Genomic DNA, 21,806 nt, shown 5'->3' with positions numbered 1-21,806 from the left:
CTCCAATGCTCCAAGAGCCCAAACATTTACATATATTTGGCAGAAACATAGGTGTCTTTAATGTGCTATACTGTACTGTGCTCTACTGTACTGTTTACTTGAGTTTCTTACAATTGAAGAAAGGGCCCGTGGACACTTGATCGAGTGGTCTTGGTGTTGGGCCACTGAAGACCACATAAATTCAGTCTTTAATAACCTTTTACTGCAGTGGGTTAAATCAGGGTCACACAGAGTGTTTCTTGGTAGTCTTAAACAAAGTATAAAAAGTATACACCTCACAAACATGGTTATGTGCTTAAAAAAAAGACACCTGTACCATGTCAGATATATATATATATATATATGTGTGTGTATTACATTTTGAGTTTTCATACAAATATTACACTTTATATACATCACAGAAGACTGAAATTTAACAAAACCATTTGACATAGAAACACTGGATTTTCAGTCATTTGACCTCAGGAAAGGGGGACCTTGTCATGGCCTCAACTCACCGGGTCTGGATCTTGGGACCAATGTCCTGGCATAAATCGTGGTCTCGGCTCCTGGATATATATTACCTTAGTCTTTGGTTTACAAACCATATGCATCCCAATTTGAAAAAGACAATGCTCTCTGATCATTGACTACTTTTAAATGGTGGAAACCCCCTAATTTGGTATGCAAATAACATTTCTAAAAGTAATTTGTAATAGAAGGTTAAAAATGATCACTACTGTGCATGGTTCTCCCTTTTATTGCAACTCTTTCACTCTGCTTCGGTAGTGACAAATTTAGTGGGGTGGTAAAAAATTCAGGTAAATATTTCAAATATGCAACACAAACAAATTGTGTGATGAGTATACACTGAGTGTACAAAACATTACGGACGATCTTCCTAATATTGAGTTGCACCCCACACACACACACTTTCTCAACAGTTTCCCGTGTGTATCAAGAATGGTCCACCACCCAAAGGACATCCAGCCAACTTGGCACAAATGTGGGTAGCCTTGGAGTCAATATGGGCCAGCATCCCCGTGGAACACTCATTTTCCGAGTCAGATTTGTTTGTTTGGGGGATGTCTGTAAACACAGCAGGAGTTTTAAAATGGCCTTTTTGTCTGGCATCTCGCAAACACAGGCCGTGTCTAGACTTGACAGTTCATGTAGCTTTTGTATTCTGATCATAGAATTCAGAAAATGTCATGCGTCTACACCTACCATGTCTACGTTGTGTCCAGATTCCCTTGTCCCGCGCTATATTCAAATTCTAGTATGCCGTCTGCAAACGGCAGAACAGGCTAAATCTGTTAATAACACAACAACTTGATGGCAGTAACCAAGTACTGTAACTAACTACCCAGCTAACCTATGTAACCAGCCAGCAAGCTAGTTAGCAAAGCTAAAGAGATTGCAAACAGGTTAGCATAACAAAAATGTTTCCAAATCAAATTTATTTATAAAGTCCTTATTACATCAGCTGATATCTCAAAGTGCTGTACAGAAACCCAGCTTAAAACCCCAAACAGCAAGTAATGCAGGTGTAGAAGCACGGTGGCTAGGAAAAACTCCCTAGAAAGGCAGGAACCTAGGAAGAAACCTAGAGGAACCAGGCTATGAGGGTTGGCCAGTCCTCTTCTGGCTGTGCCGGGTAGAGATTATAACAGAACATGAACAACAAGATGTTCAAATGTTCATAAATGACCAGCATGGTCAAATAATAATAATCACAGTGGTTGTCGAGGGTGCAACAGGTCAGCACCTCGGGAGTAAATGTCAGTTGGCTTTTCATAGCCGATCATTCAGAGTATCTCTACCGCTCCTGCTGTCTCTAGAGAGTTGAAAACAGCAGGTCTGGGACAGGTAGCACGTCCGGTGAACAGGTCAGGGTTCCATAGCCGCAGGCAGAACAGTTGAAACTGGAGCAGCACCACGGCTAGTGTTGGCTAGCTGGCTAGTGTTTATGAAGACAGAAAACACGTTCAACGTTTAATGAAAAAAGGTGCCCTTCTTCTTTTGGATTGGATTGGCGGATCGCATCCAATTTAAGGTGCATACACTGCCACCTACAGCCTACCTACATGAAATTCTTTGCGATACAATACTCAATGAACTCAATCTTATTCTTATTTTTCTTCTGTGGGTTTAATGGTGAACTACACATTGACAAAAAAACTAAAACTCCCCACTTCTTCCTTCCTTCCTTCAAATCTCCATATCACCCTTCTCAGGTTCTATGGCCTGAGAGGATGGTAAAACTTGTGACAAAACTCCATGCAACTGCACATTCTGTTGCACCCACAATAATATATATTTTTCTGGACTTCCTCTCCACCTTGGCAGTGCCATTAATCACCATAGCTATAAAGGCCACAAAGTCCACCTTCTTAACTTTTAAATATCTGAATCTTGCTGGTGACCGGCAACCCCTGCAGCAAAGGCCTACCTACCACCTCTTCAGGACCACTATTCGAACCCTCAACCCCTTTAACAGCCTCTGCATATGACATGCTCTGGACTGCCCTGACTTTGGCCACCTCATTCTCGTTCACCCTTGTTGGGTATTCTGAAGACATGGCTTCATGGTTCTCACCACAGTTACAACATATCACATCTTCATTCCTTTTATAAGATAGGATATGATCTTTCCCACAACTTGAACATCACAGCTTTTCCTTTCTACAAACACTTTAAATATGTCCAAATGCTTTACAGTGATCACACTGCATTGGTCTTGGAACAAAAGCTCTGACTCTGTAGTTTATATATCCCAATTGCTCTTTTAGTTGATACTCCATATCAAAAACAAAATTAGATATCCTCTTCACTTTATCTTCATTCACCACACGATTCATCCAACAAGCATCAATCACTCCAGGAATATTTTTTATTTCTGCAGTATCAACTTCCCACCAAACTCCAGGTATTACCACCATGAGGGGTGTCCTTTCCCGAAGAAACACTCACGACACTTAAAACTCAAATCGGTTGATAAGCAACACACATTCCTTCTGATCCTCAGAAATACAAAAAATCTAAACAAGCCCACCTCTCGTGATCCTCATAGACTTCACTTTACCCAACACTCTCTCTACCAGTTTGGATAGCTCAAATGGATTCAAGATTTGACATCCATCCAGCTGATCCTCATCAATAAATCGTACTCCTACAAGACAGGAAGTGACATTCTCAGCACTATGCACTACTTTTCGCCTTTCTCCATTTATTTGAACAATATTCCACTTCTCCTCGATTCCGCCGCCATTAGATGCACAAACCACAACGGTGTCTGCTTCCTCAATCTTTTCCCCGGTCATCGTCGTCTTCTTCTACGAGGTTTAACGGCGGTTGGCATCCAATTTGTTGCATTTCCGCCACCTACTAGACTGGAGTACAGCTCCCTTATACTTTGCTTGAAAAATAAAAATGTACTAAGTAAATACCCTACCATCTAACACTACACTCACTAATTTCAACATTATATAAAATTAACACCACCCTACTCCACTAATTAAATGTATTTATTCCTACCTCATGCCATCATCCTGAAAGGATGGGACATCACGACTTAACACACCCTGCAACTCTTCTGATGTCAAGTCTCGCACACCCAAATACCTCTCTGCAGCTGCCACCACAACTTCAATTTTCTGCGACTTCCGTTCCATCCCTGCAGTACAGTTGATAACCATTGCTATAAATACTAAAAATCCAATCTTACTGAAACTTAAATCACTTTTTGGCCTATCCCTCTGTACTGGTAAATCTCTACTACTCTCACCCCTCCTCCCCCTTAGCCCATCTTCCTCTACTTTCTTCACTGCCTCAGCTAATGACAACTTCTGCACTACTCTAACCTTGGAAACCGCAACCTGCCTCTCTCGCACGGGGCATTTCTGATCCCCAGCTCCATGGGCACCCCTACAATTAACGCATTCCACTACTTTCCCCAATGCTACACATTCCTTTGTCTCATGCCCTTCTGCACATTTCTCACCCCTTCAACCCTCCCTCCTACACACTGCCCATAAGCTTGACACCTGTAACATCTTTATGTATTCGGCACATACGCTCATACAGGATAACTTATATATCCTAACTTATATATCCTAACTTCACTTTGTCGGGCAAAGACTCAACTTCAAAACTCAGAAGAACAGACAATGACTCTTCTGTTTCCCCACTCTCGCATCAAACGACGAGCATCACCTACACCGGAAATCTTTCCCCTCAGCTGGTCAACTTTTATATTTACTGCTACCCCAGTTATCACTCTTTTCATTGGTTCCCTTTTCTTGAGAATGAAACAATTCACTTTTCTTGCCCCCATTCGTTTTACTCTGAGCGCATTCTCCCTCTGACCAACAGAAACACAAACAATTATCACTAGACCACTTCTGGTTACCCTCACCGATTCCACATTACCCAACTCTTTTTTTCACCCACTGTGAAACCACAAATGGATCAGCCAAAAGGCAAGGGTCCACTTTATCTACTTTTTCTAGTATTTCTAAAATAATGTGAAGGGAAAGGTGAAAAAATATACTCCTAACATTCAAAAGTGAACAAAAAACGAAAACTGTACTCCTTCAGTCATATTCAAATGTCTATTTAGATCCCTAAACAGGCTCAGGAACCTGGGAGGGGGAATCTCTTTATTCAGTATTCCCTGTAACAGGTCCTGTTTAGGGATCCGGGTGGTCATTTGATTAATTGTTTATGGCTTGGGGGTAGAAGCTGTTAAGGAGCCATTTGGACCTAGACTTGGCGCTCTGGTGCCGCTTGCTGTGCGGTAGCAGGGAGAACAGTCTATTACTTGGGTGACTGGAGTCTATGACAATTTTTTTGGTCCTTCTTCTGACACAGCCCAGTATGTATGTCCTGGATGGCAGGAAGCTTGAACCCAGTGATGTACTGGGCCGTACGCACTACCCTCTGTAGCGTCTTATGGTCGGATTCCGAGCAGTTGCCATACCAGGCGGTGATGAAACCGGTCAGGATTATCTGGATGGTGCAGCTGTAGAACTTTTTGAGGATCTGGGGACCAGGCCAAATCTTTTCAGTCTCCTGAGGGGGAAAAGGTGTTGTCGTGCCCTCTTCACGACTGTCTTGGTGTGTTTGGACCATAATAGTTTGTTGGTGATGTGGACACCAAAGAACTTAACTCTCGACCCTCTCCACTACAGCCCCGTCGATGTGAATGGGGTGCGCGTTCAGCCCTCCTTTTCCTGTAGTCCACGATCAGCTCCTGTGTCTTGCTCATGTTGAGGGAGAGGTGGTTGTCCTGGCATCACACGGCCAGGTCTCTGACCTCCTCCCTATAGGCTGTCTCATTGTTGTCGGTGATCAGGCCTACCACTGTTGTGTCATCAGCAAACTTAAAGATGATATTGGAGTCTTGCTTGGCTACGCAGTCGTGGGTGAACAGAAAGTACAGGAGGGGACTAAGCACGCACTCCAGAGGGGCCCCCATGTTGAGGATCAGCATGGCAGATGTGTTGTTGCCTACCTTTAGCACCTGGGTGCGACCCGTCAGGAAGTCCAGGATCCAGTTGCAGAGGGAGGTGTTTAGTCCCAGGGTCCTTAGCTTAGTGATGAGCTTTGTGGGCACTATGGTGTTGAATGCTGAGCTGTAGTCTATGAACAGCATTCTCACATAGGTGTTCCTTTTGTCCAGCTTGAAAAGGGCAGTGTGGAGTGCGATTGAGATTGCATTATCTGTAGATCTGTTGGGGCGGTGTTTGAGTTGGAGTGGGTCTAGAGTTTACAGGATGATGGTGTTGATGTGAGCCATGACCAGCCTTTCAAAGCACTTCATGGCTACCGACGTGAGTGCTATGGGGCGTTAGTCATTTAGGCAGGTTACCTTCACTTTCTTGGGCACAGGGACTATGGTGGTCTGCTTGAAACATGTAGGCATTACAGACTCGGTCAGTGAAGACACTTGCCAGTTGGTCTGTGCATGCTCTGAGTTCACGTCCTGGTAATCCGTCTGGCCCCGCGGCCTTGTGAGTGTTGACCTGTTTTAAAGAGAACGTCTATGGAGAGCGGGATCACACAGTTGTCCTGAACAGCTGGTGCTCACATGCATACTTCAGTGTTGCTTGCCTCAAAGCGAACATAAAAGGCATTTAGCTCGCCTGGTAGGCCTGCGTCACTGGGTAGCTCGCAGCTGAGTTTCCCTTTGTAGTCCGTAATAGTTAGTAAGCCCTGTCACATTCGATGAGCGTAGGAGCCGGTGTAGTAGGATTCAATTTTAGTCCTGTATTGATGCTTTGCCTGTTTGATGGTTCGTCTGAGGGCATAGCGGGATTTCTTATAAGCTTCCGGATTAGTGTCCCGCTCCTTGAAAGCGGCAGCTCTAGCTTTTAGCTCAGTGTGGATGTTGCCTGTAATCCATGACTTCTGTTGGGGATCTATACGTACAGTCACTGTGGGGACAAAGTTGTCGATGCACTTATTGATGAAGCTGGTGACTGAGGTGGTATACTCCTCAATGCCATTGGATGAATCCCGGAACCTATTCCAGTCTGTGCTAGCAAAACAGTCCTGTAGCGTAGCATCTGCTTCATCTGACCACTTCCGTGTTGAGCGAGTCACTGGTACTTCCTGCTTTAGTTTTAGCTTGTAAGCAGGAATCAGGAGGATAGAATTATGGTCAGATTTGCCAAATGGAGGGCGAGGGAGGGCTTTGTATGCGTCTCTGTGTGTGGAGTAAAGCTGGTCTAGAGATTTTTTCCCTCTGGTTCCACATGTGACATGCTGGTAGAATTTAGGTAAAACTGTAACGTTTACACTGGGAGTCGTGAAGCAAGTACAGGGAGTGAATTAAGTAATAAATGAAACATGGAACAAAACAAGAAACACGAGTAGCATACATACATAGAACACAGGAATAGGATCAGAGTCAATAATACCTGAGGAAAGAACCAAGGGGGGTGATAGATATAGGGGTGGTAATTAGGAAGGTGATGGAGTCCAGGTGAGTGTCATGAGGTGCAGTTGGTGGCAGATGTGCGTAATGATGAGACAACTGGCGACATCGAGCGCCGGGAGAGGGGGAGCGGGAGTAAACATAACAATTCCCCCTCCCTGACGTGCGGCTCCAGCCGCCGGGATACACCAACCAGAGGGACGGTCCCGAGAACCAGGAGCGTGCCTGTCGCTTCTGCTGAGGTGCGGGAGCCTGACGAGCCGGCTGAGGCGCGGGAGCCTGACGAGCCGGCTGAGGCGCGGGAGCCTGACGAGCCGGCTGAGGCGCGGGAGCCTGACGAGCCAACCCGAGGCTTGAGAAACTGTTGAGCTTGAGAACCTGTCGAGCCAGCCGAGGCAAGGAAGCCTAATGAGCCAGCTGAGGCATCCCTGGTTGCGTCGGCACTTGGACCCGACGTCACCAGTAAAAAAAAAAGATAAATCCCTGTTGCTTCCCCTTGGTGAGGCGTTATTCTGTAACGTATATGCTGGGAGGCGGGAAGCATGTACAGGGAGTGAATTTAATAATAAATGAAACAAAGCAAGAAACACGAGTAACGTACAGAACACAGGAACAGAATCAGAGTCAACAATTGAGGAAAGAACCAAGGGGAGTGACAGATATAGGGGAGGTAATCAGGAAGGTGATGGAGTCCAGGTGAGTGTCGTGGGGCGCAGGTGCACGTAACAATGGTGGCAGGTGAGCATAATGATGTGATAACTGGCAAGGTCGAGCACCAGAGAGGGGGAGCGGGAGTAAACGTGACAAAAACTGATTTAAGTTTGCCTACATTAAAGTCCCCGGCCGCTAGGAGCGCCGCTTCTGGATGAGCATTTTCTTGTTTGCTTATGGTCTTATACAGCTCGTTGAGTGCGGTTTTAGTGCCAGCATCGGTCTGTGATGGTAAATAGACGGCTACGGAAAATCTAAATGTAAACTCTCTTTGTAGATAGTGTGGTCTACAACTTATCATGGGGTACTCTACCTGAGGCGAGCAATATCTCGAGACTTCCTTAATATTAGACATCTGTACATTGATCTTGTACTGGTATATAGCTCCATTCTTGTGTATTTTATTTAATTCCTCGTGTTACTATTTTATTTTTAAACTCTGCATCGTTGGCAAGCACTCGTAAGCAAGCATTTTACGATAAAGTTGTATTCGGAGCATGTGACAATTTTGATTTGATTTGAATATGGGCCTTGGTCCTCTATTGAATTACACAGATGTAAGTGTTACTCACTGCTGGCCACTGTGGGTGGAACAGAGGTACTGCAAGGCCATTACATGAAAGACAAGAGTACAGTCAGAGGTTTTTTGGGTACTTGCCCTACTTTTAGTACCAGAATACAGTTGCGTAATTTATCCAGCGTAATTTGTACTAAACCCCAACGTTTCCGCTCCCGTTTACAGTACCAGTCAAAAGTTTGGACACACCAACACATTCAAGTTTTTTTTCTTTATTTGTACTATTTTCTACATTGTAGAATAATAGTGAAGACATCAAAACTATGGAATAACACATATGAAATCATTTAGTAAGCAAAAAAGTGTTAAACAAATCAAAATACACTACCGTTCAAAAGTTTGAGGTCACTTAGAAATGTCCTTGTTTTTGAAAGAAAAGCAATTTTTTTTGTCCATTTAAATAACATCAAATTGATCAGAAAAACAATGTTGACATTGTTAATGTTGTAAATGACTATTGTAGCTAGAAACGGCTGATTTTTAATGGAATATCTACATAGGCGTACAGTGGCCCATATTCAGCAACCATCACTCTTGTGTTCCAATGGCATGTTGTGTTAGCTAATCCATGTTTATCCATGAGCACAGCTGAAAACTGTTGTTCTGATAAAGAAGCAATAAAACTGGCCTTCTTTAGACTTGTTGAGTATCTGGAGCATCAGCATTTGTGGGTTCGTTTACAGGCTCAAAATGGCCAGAAACAAAGACCTTTTTTCTGAAACTCGTCAGTCTAAACTTGTTGTGAGAAAAGAAGGCTATTCCATGTGAGAAATTGCCAAGAAACTGTAGATCTCGTACAACGCTGTGTACTACTCCCTTCACAGAACAGCGCAAACTGGCTCTAACCAGAATGGAAAGAGAAGTGGGAGGCCCCGGTGCACAACTGAGCAAGAGGACAAGTACATTAGAGTGTCTAGTTTGAGAAACAGATGCCTCACAAGTCCTCAACTGGCAGCTTCATTAAATAGTACCCGCAAAACACCAGTCTCAACGACAACACCGAAGAGGCGACTCCGGGATGCTGGCCTTTTAGGCAGAGTTCCTCTGTCCAGTGTCTGTGTTCTTTTGCCCATCTTAATCTTTTATTTTTATTGGCCAGTCTGATGGCTTTTTTTCTTTGCAACTCTGCCTATTAGGCCAGCATCCCGGAGTTGCCTCTTCACTGGTGACATTGAGTCAGGTAATGCAACGACAAAGCAATGATTTTGCTTTGAAGTTCAACGCTGATCGTTCTCCTAATTGCCTGTGGAAGAATCCAGCTCAATCACTGTAACCAGGTATCACCATCTATGTGCCACCTGACATGCCATACTGTAGTTTGTAGGAAGAAAAAGAGGGTGATATGCATATCTTAAATTTAACAATACCGGTGCTGGACTAAGAAATAATACTGAGATGAAGGAATGAGAGGCCTGCACAACGAATATTGCTTCTCCCCAACGCTTTATTTCTGCACCCAAATATACAAATGTCTTCATCTTTTTGTACAAATATGTTTTTCTATGTGGTTTCTTTCGTTTTGTTTTCCAGGCCCGGCTATCCCTGTTGGAGTGGACGTACAAGTGGAAAGCTTGGACAGCATCTCAGAAGTAGACATGGTAGGTTAAGGCTAACGAATTTTTGTAATACCATGTTAGTTAGGACACAAAAACTTCCAACTGCGCATTGTGGAAATAAACTTATAGTAAATTACCCACATCATTAACACTTATGCCATTTCTTCCTGAATCCAAATAGACACGTTTTGTTGGTATTTTTTGTCCTGCTAAATCCCTTATGTAACAGACTGTAACATTTGGATCGTCTTTATTTACCATGCAGATGGTCATCATAATGATGGGTACTCCCAACTGTTGCTAGTCATTACATAATGGGAGAGGGAGAGGGGTGAAATAGGGAGTGAGAGAGGGATGATCTCTACTTTAGGGGTTTTGTGAGGAGTCAGAGTATGCGGAGGGAGATGAGGAGTAGGAAGGGGTAAAAGCTGAGGAGGAGGTTTGAGTCTTTTTGTAGTGGAGCTCAACCCCAGAGGCATGAGAGGTTGCAGAGAAATCAAAGAGACTGCTTTGACCATTGACTTTCAGGCTACGCTTAATTTCAGCCCCAACAGGATTTCAACCCAAAGTGCTGTAAGCACTGACAGCTGGGTTAATGATTTCTATTTACATGTATAAACTGTAGCACTATTCTCAAAGTCAAAGCTCCACATAGATTTGTGTAACTTACTCATTGGGATAAGTCAAACCCTTATGACCACAGTAGCATAGTTATGTATGATTACGATTTGGTATAGTTTTGCACAATCACTGGGCACTTTCATTTTGCATCATAACGTTTCTACATTTTAGACCATTCTATTGGTCCACTCACCCTGGGTACTGGGCAATGCATAACTTTCCCCTTCTCTGTTCCAATAGGACTTCACCATGACCCTGTACCTGAGACACTATTGGAAGGATGAGCGCCTGACCTTCACCAGCTCCACCAATAAGAGCATGACATTCGACGGGCGTCTGGTGAAGAAGATCTGGGTTCCAGATGTGTTCTTTGTCCACTCCAAGAGATCCTTCATCCACGACACCACCACAGACAACATCATGCTCAGGGTCTTTCCCGACGGACACGTCCTCTACAGCCTGAGGTGGGTCTGGGATGCTTTGGGGACAAGGGTTGAAAGATTCCGGTCACTTTTCCAAAATACCCTTGTATTTCAATCTTGTATGGAAGATTTCCGGAATGAGAAGGAAATAAGCAGGAAATCCAGAATCCTGGAATTTCTGGAAACCTGGGCATTTTTGTAAAGTTACCGGAATTTCGCAACCTTATGGTATGGGTCATTCTATGCCATGCAGGGTTGGGGTCAATTCAATTTTCAATTAATTTTGAATTCACTGTGCTAGCGCTGGGATGGAGCAAAAGCCTTCACACACTGTGGCCTTCCATTGCCACGATTCGCCTCCCCTGCTACAAAGTGATCAACTCCTAAAATTCTCAATACTGGGATTATGTATTTAGCTGTTGACATGTAAGAACGAAATGTAATCCGTTTAGAATGTTAATAGTATCCTAAATGTTAATATTAAAAATAACATGGTTCTGTGCAGGATGTAGGATGACATCTAGACAAGAAGATTAATTTGCTTTTTGCTTCTGTTTGTTAAAATTTGAAATGTGCTTCTGGCTGATGATGTTTAAAAAAAAATCTGTTTTTGAAAACTAGGCCAAAATGTGAAGGTACTACTAAGTTGTTGGTTGTGCCAGATTGTTCTATTATGCTTCCCAAAGTCGTTCACCAGACATTGGATGAACAAATTGTGGTCTAATGGATTGAGAACATGTTTATTGTTATTCATGAAAATGGCCCTGTTTTTTCAGATCGACTACGAAACTCAGCAAAAAAAGAAACGTCCCTTTTTCAGGACCCTGTCTTTCAAAGATATTTGTGACTAACATTTCTGTTAGTCACATTTCTGTGGAACTTGTTCAGTTTATGTCTCAGTTGTTGAATCTTGTTATGTTCATACAAATATTTACACTTGTTAAGTTTGCTGAAAATAAACACAGTTGACAGTGAGAGGACGTTTATTTTTCTGTTGAGTTTACATACAGTTATAATCAGTATTGAATTGGTTGTATGGAATAGTAAGGACAACAGAAAGGACCAACTTTATTTGGTGTTGTAAATAGGTGATTCAGTGTACTGTATATGTACAGTATATGTAGTGAGTCCGCACTCAAAAAAATAGATTTTCAAAGTTATGTCATGCTATTTATTTATTCCAAAAGACAAAAAGGGAAAATACCATACAACTTTGAAAATCTTGTAATAGCATACAATAACTTTGAGTGCGCACCCTCTACAATGAATCTTATGTGTTGCAAACAGGCTCATAGGGGAATCTTAGGTTAGTTGATGTCGCATCATGGATCTGTGTTGTCCTTACTGTACAGGGTGACAGTGACAGCAGCCTGTAACATGGACTTCAGCCGCTTCCCTCTGGACACCCAGACCTGCTCACTGGAGCTGGAGAGCTGTGAGTAACTGTCACTAACTACTATTAAGGCTGATACTGTCATAACCTCTCACAATTTTCATAAGGGGATGAATCCTAACTAAGATACACACGGAAATCTCCATTTGACATCAATAGATGATAAACTCAAATGCCTACGATATCTCTAGTTAGGATTTTTCCCACTGGGCACCACATTTAGTATTTTTGACTACAGTAAATACACAAACAGAACAATATTATGGAGAGTATATCTAATGTTTGTGCTCCCCAGATGCCTATACGGATGAGGATCTGATGCTGTACTGGAAGAGTGGGGATGAGTCCTTGAGTACGGACGACCGTATCTCCCTGTCTCAGTTCCTCATCCAGAAGTTCCACACCACCTCTCACCTGGCGTTCTACAGCAGCACAGGTACACTAAAGTACATTACAGTGCAGTACAGTTAAGACGGCAGATCAATGTTTACGGACAAATAGGGTAATTTTGGTTGAGCTAAAGGTATTGACGAAGATTAGGATCACGATCAGTGGTCAATGAGTTATTGGCACAGGAAACAACCACACTATGATTTGAGTTAAAAACTCCAATACACAGTAATTTCAGTCATCACAATAACCACATGGAGGGAATCATAAGCATTGATATTCCCATGATATTATTGACCCATACTTTCCTTTGGTTTTGTGTCCTCCTGTACAGGCTGGTACAATCGTCTGTACATCAACTTCACCCTGCGGAGACACATCTTCTTCTTCCTGCTTCAGACCTACTTCCCTGCCACCCTCATGGTCATGCTGTCCTGGGTGTCCTTCTGGATCGACCGTAGGGCTGTCCCAGCCCGCGTCTCACTGGGTATAATTATGGTGGTGTAATAGCTACCAATAGCTCAGAAGTCTTACCGTTTATGTCATCTCTAGTGCTGCTTATTCCCCTCATTGTCAAATTTCCGGCATTTGGTGGTATTGTGTAAGTATCACAATGGTTTTCAGCGTCGAGCGTTGAACAATAAAGCCCTCTTTGTCAGTCCTAATGAAGATATATTGGTGTTGTACGATTACAAGAAAGAATACATATTCAAAAATACTCAGATAATTATTGAAATGTCTGAACTCTATTCTGGTAAAGATGGACTTTGCAATTCATCTGATCACTCTACATAACATTCTGGAGTATATGCAAATTGCCATCATACAAACTGAGGTAGCAGACTTTGTGAAAATTAATATTTGTGTCATTCTCAAAACTTTTGGCCACGACTGTACAGTTGAAGTCGGAAGTTTTCATACACCTTAGCCAAATACATTTAAACTCAGTTTTTCACAATTCCTGACATTTAATCCTAGTAAAAATTCCCTGTCTTAGGTCAGTTAGGATCACCACTTTATTTTAAGAATGTGAAATGTTAGAATAATAGTAGAGAGAATGATTTATTTCAGCTTTTATTTCTTTCATCACATTCCCAGTGGGTCAGAAGTTTACATACACTCAATTAGTATTTGGTAGCATTTCCTTTCAATTGTTTAACCTGGGTCAAACGTTTCAGATAGCCTTCCACAAGCTTCCCACAATAAGTTGGGTGAATTTTGGCCCATTCCTCCTGACAGAGCTGGTGTAACTGAGTCAGGTTTGTAGGCCTCCTTGCTCGCACACGCTTTTTCAGTTCTGCCCACATTTTCTATAGGATTGAGGTCAGGGCTTTGTGATGGCCACTCCAATACCTTGACTTTGTTGTCCTTAAGCCATTTTGCCACACCTTTGGAATTATGCTTGTGGTCGTTGTCCATTTGGAAGACCCATTTGCGACCAAGCTTTAACTTCCTGACTGATGTCTTGAGACGTTGCTTCAATATATCCACATAATTTCCATTCCTCATGATGACATCTATTTTGTGAAGTACACCAGTCCTTCCTGCAGCAAAGCACCCCCACAACATGATGCTGCCACCCCCGTGCTTCACGGTTGGGATGGTGTTCTTCGGCTTGCAAGCCTCCCCCTTTTTCCTCCAAACATAACGATGGTCATTATGGCCAAACAGTTCTTTTTTTGTTTCATCAGACCAGAGGACATTTCTCAAAAAAATACGATCTTTGTCCCCATGTGCAGTTGCAAACCGTAGTCTTGCTTTTTTTAATGGCGATTTTGGAGCAGTGGCTTCTTCCTTGCTGAGCGGCCTTTCAGGTTATATCGATATAGGACTCGTTTTACTGTGGATATAGATACTTTTGTACCTGTTTCCTCCAGCATCTTCACAAGGTCCTTTGCTGTTGTTCTGGGATTGATTTGCACTTTTCGCACCCAAGTACATTCATCTCTAGGAGACAGAACGCTTCTCCTTCCTGAGCGCGTGGGCCCATGGTGTTTATACTTGCGTACTATCGTTTGTACAGATGAATGTGGTACCTTCAGGCATTTAGAAATTGCTCCCAAGGATGAAACAGACTTGTGAAGGTCTATAATTTTTTTTCTGAGGTCTTGGCTGATTTCTTTTGATTTTCCCATGATGTCAAGCAAAGAGGCACTGAGTCTGAAGGTAGGCCTTGAAATACATCCACAGGTACACCTCCAATTGACTCAAATGATGTCAATTAGCCAATCAGAAGCTGCTAATGCCATGACATAACATTAAGCTTCTAATGCGGCCTACCATAGTGGGTGCCCCATCTGTAGTAATGGAGACAAGCTTACAAACGGGCAGTTGGAATTTGTTAGCAAAAAGCTTGAAAAATATCTTCACCCCTTGTTTTAATAGTTTTATTTAACTAGGTAAGTCAGTTAAGGCCTTGAAATACATCCACAGTACACCTCCAATTGACTCAAATGATGTCAATTAGCTTATCAGAAGCTTCTAAAGCCATGACATCATTTTCTGGAATTTTCCAAGCTGTTTAAAGGCACAGTCAACTTAGTGTATGTAAACTTCTGACCCACTAGATACAGTGAAATAATCTGTCTGTAATCTGTCTGTAAACATTTGTTGGAAAAATTACTTGTCATGCACAAAGTAGATGTCCTAACCGACTTGCCAAAACTATAGTTTGTTAACAAGACATTTGTGGAGGGGTTGAAAAACACGTTTTAATGACTCCAACCTAAGTGTATGTAAACTTCTGACTTCAACTGTATTTATTTTTAAACTGACAGACTTGAACTTTTGTTATTTCCTTATTTTTTCCACTGCAGGTATCACCACAGTGCTCACCATGTCCACCATCATTACTGGAGTGAACGCCTCCATGCCCAGAGTGTCCTACATCAAGGCTGTGGACATCTACCTGTGGGTCAGCTTCGTGTTTGTCTTCCTATCCGTGCTGGAGTACGCTGCCGTCAACTACCTGTCCACCGTGCAGGACCGCAGGGAACGTAAGATGAGAGACGAGATAAGAGAGAGGGCCAGGTCACAGGTAATGAGATGCTACCATAGTACTGTACAGCTAAGACAATATTCAAAGAGTAACTGAATATCTCTTGTGAATACAGTTTGCTCTTAATTTCATGCACTTCGGTTGGACTGCGAGACACTGCTGACACATTAGACATCCTCTTCTTTTCTTAGGCCTATCTTAACACATGCTAACACATGAATGTTTGGTCAAATGTCTCATTGACATGCATGATTAAAAAATGACAGGCATGCATCTCAAGTTAGTTTAGATACATTTTTCCTGCCATAACCTCGGTCTTTCCCTCACCTTCTCTCCTTTCCTGCAGTCGCTGCCCTGCGCCTGTGGCATGTCCCAGACCAGGACCATGATATTAGACGGGAACTACAGCGAGGCGGACACCAACAGCCTGGCCGGCTACACCTCAAGAACTATGGTGTCCGAGGAGGATGTGGAGATGCCACATGAGGTGATGAGCGAGAAGCAGGCTCCTCGGGAGCACATGGTGGTCCACCTGTCTGTCAGTAGCGAGTCCACAACCACCAAGAAGAAAGGTATCCGGGCCCTCAAAATTATCCAGAATACACATGCCATCGACAAGTACTCCAGGATGTTATTCCCTGGCTCCTACGTCCTATTCAACTTCATCTACTGGTGTTCATACTGTATAGGAGCGTAGCGTCTACTGTATAGGTGCAGTATGGGCCCTGGTCAAAAGTAATGTACTATGTATTGAATAGGGTGCCATTTGGGACACAGACTATGTTTATCATACGACTGTGTTTTAACACACTCGTCATGGACAAGAGAAAGGCTAAGAGAGACTGCAACTGGGTTTTACATGGACATTTGATACTAATGGCCAATATTTGGATGGACTACTAACTGGTTTGACTGGGGTATTGGCCCATATGAGACTGATCTATATGGGTTTATGTTTATTATGTATATTAAGGTAAGTGTGACTCACTCACGAATGACGAGGGAGATTGCGAAAGTCTGAGAGACGGAGACTGAGTTTTACGTGGATATTTGGCACTGATGGACAAAGAGAAAAGCACCAGAGAGAGAGACAGAGACATCATCCCACTGTAGTTTGTGAATTTCTCTCAATCGATTCCACAGGGTGATTCATAGTTCTGCAAGTACGTATTAGCTGTTGTTCAAAAACTCTTTTGTCCAAATAACTATCATTTCAAGTCTTTTGTACTCTGGGCTTGGCATTTGACCACAGAGGTGTGTCTACAATGTTGTTAGCTTTTCATTCAGGTCTATTTGGCATTCAGGTCTAAGTACCAGTTCAGTCTGTTGAAACAACTCAGTGTTTAACAGAGTTGAGTTTAATGGTTACGTACAAAATGGCACCCTATACTCTTTATAGTGGACTACTCTGGGCAAAAGTAGTGCACTATATAGGAAATAGGGTGCCATTTGGGATGCACATGATGCTCTGGATTAGAGCATCTGCTACATACATATGTGAAATGTTATGATGCAATATACTACAGTGTATATAATGGTTTGTGGTTCAAGTGAGGTCTTAGGGGCGCAGGTAGCCTAGTGGTTAGAGTGTTAGACTAATAACCGAAAGGTTGCAAGATCGAATCCCTGAGCTGACCAGGTAAAAATCTGTTGTTCTGCCCCTGAACAAGGCAGTTAAACCCAGTGTTCCTAGGCCGTCATTGAAAATAAGAATTTGTTCTTAACTGACTTGCCTAGTTAAATAAAGGGAAAGTAAATAAAAGTGGTGATAAAACAACTGTGACGTCATTAAAGCACAACAACAGTAACAACAATGTAGAGCATTTCAAGCTGTGAGCAACAGTTACTGGGACATTTGCAGCTTACTGTGTAAAGGAACTGAGGAATTTTGTATAGATATGTATTTTCTTTTCTCTGATACCTCTCATATGGTCATTATTGTATGGTTACATGCCATTGTAAAAAAGAATGTAGGCCTATAATGTAAATATATAAATCTAAAAACAAGTACCTTGTATCGTGCCACTGTAGCACTTAATAATGATTTGTGTAATGAATTACATGTTTAAAAACATTTAAGGTGTCCCATGCCATCAGCCATCATACCTTAACAAGCTATAGCCATGAAAGGCAACACATATGGCTTTGCTTGAGATATTGACCTTAAATGTACAGTATAGAAGATTGTAGCCTAAAACGAAATATACTTTTATTTTAAGCACTAGAGGCTTTAATAGTCAGGTGAGAAGCTGCAACCCTAAAATTAGATGAAAGATGATATTCTCATTCTAATTACATGGCTGGAACAGCTTTTAGTAAACCCTTTTTTTATGTCAATGTGTGAGCAGAAATTAGCTTTACATAAATGCAGCTGTAGGCTATTCATTCACTAGACAACAGTTCACATTAGTTTTGTGAAACCATAATACTACTTTAGCCATTCCATTTTGAATAGGGAATCAGTATGGGAAACGATTTTCATGTATCACCATGTTGATATTTTTCATTATGAAAATAAAATGTATTGTATAATTTGGTGGTATTAAAATATGATTGATGAAATGTGTTAGCATTTCTGTTCCGTTTGTTGCAAGCATTACAACTGTTCAGACTATTAAACTCCCCCCTCCCCTGGCTACTGCATCCTATTTAATTTACTGGTGTTCCTATAGGAGCAGTATGGGTATGGGAGCCTGGTGAATAGTGTGCCATTTGGGACAAACTATGTTCATCATACTAGTGTGTTTAACACACAGTCAAGGACAAGAGGGACTGAAATTGGTGTCCCCTTCACACACACACACACACTTGCTCTGTCAATCAGACTGAGTCCAGAAGCCCACAGTATCTGTCTAGCTCTTCAACGCGCGCCTTTCAGTTTTAATTGTTGACGTAATACACTCACGCCCCACGATTATCAGTTGCTCTGCGGATTTGCTGCTCTCGTCTGGCTAAATCCGCTAAGGTTAGGCTATGCAGCTATAGCAGAGGCCTCTCCTACACTTCCTGCGTTATACTACAAGTTTACAGTGCATATTAGGTCATTTGTGGACAGGAACGCTAGCTGTTACTTTCGCCAAATGCACAGGAATCGGTAAGTCATTTCATATCGTCTATTATTTCGGTTATCGGTAGGGCTGTTCATGTTATGGATATTTGTACCGTAAATAGCATGATGACAAACGTATTATGGACTCCATCGTCACAATATCACGTTGTCAGACTTCAGTAGTTTCATATTATGGATAGACATTTCCCTTTGTAGACCTATATCCCAATATGTTTTAATTCGAAGTCTCTATTATAAATATAGGTTTGAAAACGTCCCGAAATAGCTTCCCGTTTCAGTCGTAGGGCTATTTCCATAAAAGTTATTTAGATACAGGCAAATGATCAAGTCTTGGGGCAAAGATTGCAGATCCTTATCGTTTCAGGCAATATATAATTATAAAGCCACAGGGGAGTGATGCAATGTAACGTTAGCGAGTGCGTGAAAGATATCAATCATGTTGCGAGTCTATTTACGAAGCGTGAGCTGTCAAACAACATATGGCGGGGAGTAACTTACCCGTAAACTCTGAAAGTACATTTTTAAGTTTGTCTATTAGACTATTATTGGCTTTGAAATGTAGGTAAAGTTTACTTTCTCCATTAATATAGCGCTTACATTTTTACTATATTATGTGTACTTTCAATTTTTCTGTTATTCTATATTATGAGTCGTTAGAGAACATACAAGATCCACAGTTGAGTATAACTTCCCTAAAAAGGGGATACGTGGGGAGTTTTGATCTGTCGGGGAAAATGAGTCACTCAGAAAAATGAGTTTGGCTTCATTTTCTGACCTGTGAAGAAAAAAAAAGAGCTGTGGTGCCCATGTGCTTTCAGACCACCCCTTCTTTCCTTCCTAACATTGCATTATCATGACAAGGCCTACAATGCCCACTATTCTAGTCAAGGATTTCAATCTTCTTGAGAGAGGAGTCTAGTAGAAACAGATTTTAGCCTAGTAGAAAAATAGATTTTAGCCTATTAGAAACAAAGATTTCTGTGTTTTTTAAAAGCACAACATTTTTTACAGACATCACAAGGTCTGCAGCAAGACTGAATTAAGCCATCATGTCAAATACACCTTATTACACTACAAGTATCATTGGTGTTATGTTCACACACACTCAGAAAGTATGCAAATGCATAGATATGCTATATTGTCTGGTGAGTGCAATAACGTAACAACCTCATTCCTTCAAACCAGGAGTCAACAGTGCAGCATTGACTGAAGTATGAGGATTACATCAGTTCAAGGATTTATTTTGTGGTGGTGTCTCCTTGAATCAGATGTGTTGTGGTAGATCCTCCCTAGTAAAGTATTGCCAACCTTCTCTAGAGAAACCGATGAACCAAGAAGTAGGCCTAGGCCTGGTGTTGTGTAGTTTTACTCAAGTGTTTACATCCTGAATACGCAGCTGTGAGCGGCCATGTTGAGAGTATAGATTATTTGATGAATTGTGGGTAAATTGTGACTTACTGATCTACAAATGATGATGAGGTATTTATGATGCAAGGTGATTTGTAGATCAGTCAATCTGCAGTTTCCTATTTCGGCTGCCATGTCAAACAAGCCCATCTCCAGTCCATCACCTGACAAACCTTCGGTTACCAATGCACTATATACAGACTAAACCTCTCTCTCCTCTCTGTGTTTCGCCTCAGTCTGGCTCCCACATGACTCAGCAGGAGCAGCAGGAGTTTATCGATAGCCTGGAGGCAGCTCAGTCCTGGATACATGTCGTTCAGGAGAGGCTCCGGGTCAATGACAACACCCAGGGCCCCCGAGCAGCCCTGCAGGCCAGGCTCAGAGAGACAGAGGTGAAACCCAACCCTAAACACTGACACAGAACTCTTAACCAGGGATGGGAATAAATTACAATTACAAAATATAACTACAAAATACCCTAAAGACCAATGTATCAAAATAAGATACTTTTGTATTTAATTAAAATGCATGTATTTTAAAATACGAAAATAGATTTGCAAGTAGCTGGCCGAACAGCAACATTCTTAGTAACAGTTAGAGAAACGTTTTGCTCTGACTGTGATATGTTGTTGTTTATCTACCTTAGTTGAATGCACTGTCACTCTGGATAAGATTGGCCTTGTTTCTGGGCAGAGCTCATTCGAGTAATACTCATCATGCTTTGACATTGTTCATTTTTACATATACATATAGTTACAGTGCATTCGGAAAGTGTTCAGTTCTCTTGACTTTTTCCACATTTTGTTATGTTACAGCCTTATTCTTAAATTGATTAAATCGTTTTCTACCCCTCAATCTACACACAATACCCCATAATGACAAAGCAAAAGCAGTTTTTTAGATTTTATTTCTTAAAAATGTAAATGTGATATCAGTTTCATTTTTTTATACATAAGTATTCAGACCCTTTACTCAGTACTTTGTTGAAGCAACTTTGTCAGCAATGACAGCCTCGAGTCTTCTTGGGTATGATTCTACAAGCTTGGCACACCTGTATTTGGGGAGTTTCTCCCATTCATCTGTGCAGATCCTCTCAAGCTCTGTCAGGTTGGATGGGGAGCATCTCAGCACAGCTATTTTCAGGTCTCTCCAGAGATGTTAGATCAGGTTCAAGTCCAGGCTCTAGCTGGGCCACTCAAGGACATCCAGAGACTTATCCTGAAGCCTCTGTGTGCTTAGGGTTGTTGTCCTGTGTGAAGGTGAACAGTTGCCCCCAGTCTGAGGTCCTGAGCACTCTGGAGCAGGTTTTCATCAAGAATCTCTCTGTACTTTGCTCTGTTAATTTCCCCCTCTATCCCGACTAGTCTCCAAGGCCCTGCCAATGAAAAACATTCCCACAGCATGATGCTGCCACCACCATGCTTCACCGTATTGATGGTATTGGCCTGGTTATGAGCGGTGCCTGCTTTCCTCCAGATGTGACGCTTGACATTCAGGCCAAAGAGTTCAATCTTGATTTCATCACAATAGAGAATCTTGTTTCTCATGGTTTGAGAGTTCTTTAGGTGCCTTTTGGCAAATTCAAAGCGAGCTGTCATGTGGCTTTTTACTCAGGAGTGGCTTCCATCTGGCCACTCTATTATAAAGGCATGATTGGTGGAGTGCTGCAGAGATGGTTGTCCTTCTGGAAGGTTCTCCCATCTCCACAGAGGATCTTGTCCAATCAATTGAATTTACCACAG

General features: G+C 42.2%; 2 protein-coding genes across 2 annotated transcripts in view; both read left to right on the top strand.

Moving 5' to 3' along the window:
• LOC106602450 (gamma-aminobutyric acid receptor subunit rho-2) overlaps positions 1–18,098 on the top strand; it is a 36,400-nt gene extending 18,302 nt beyond the window's left edge. Inside the window, exons 3-9 of the mRNA XM_014195114.3 lie at positions 9,738–9,805; positions 10,625–10,848; positions 12,159–12,241; positions 12,495–12,635; positions 12,924–13,076; positions 15,406–15,626; positions 15,934–18,098. Coding sequence (XP_014050589.1) covers positions 9,738–9,805; positions 10,625–10,848; positions 12,159–12,241; positions 12,495–12,635; positions 12,924–13,076; positions 15,406–15,626; positions 15,934–16,284 — 1,241 coding nt within the window. The 3' untranslated portion in view covers positions 16,285–18,098. The remainder of the gene's footprint in view (positions 1–9,737; positions 9,806–10,624; positions 10,849–12,158; positions 12,242–12,494; positions 12,636–12,923; positions 13,077–15,405; positions 15,627–15,933) is intronic.
• Positions 18,099–18,490: 392 nt separating this feature from the next.
• Positions 18,491–21,806, top strand: part of LOC106602443 (nesprin-3) — a 48,924-nt gene continuing 45,608 nt past the window's right edge. The window contains exons 1-2 of the mRNA XM_014195100.3: positions 18,491–18,681; positions 20,301–20,456. Of these exons, the coding sequence (XP_014050575.3) occupies positions 20,313–20,456 (144 nt within the window). The 5' untranslated portion in view covers positions 18,491–18,681; positions 20,301–20,312. The remainder of the gene's footprint in view (positions 18,682–20,300; positions 20,457–21,806) is intronic.

Source organism: Salmo salar, chromosome 01 (assembly GCF_965601325.2).
Source record: "Salmo salar chromosome 01, fSalSal1, whole genome shotgun sequence".
Classification (NCBI taxonomy): Eukaryota; Metazoa; Chordata; class Actinopteri; order Salmoniformes; family Salmonidae; genus Salmo; species Salmo salar.
The sequence above is the reverse complement of the archived record's forward strand: the minus strand, read 5'-3'. Positions and strand labels throughout refer to the sequence as shown.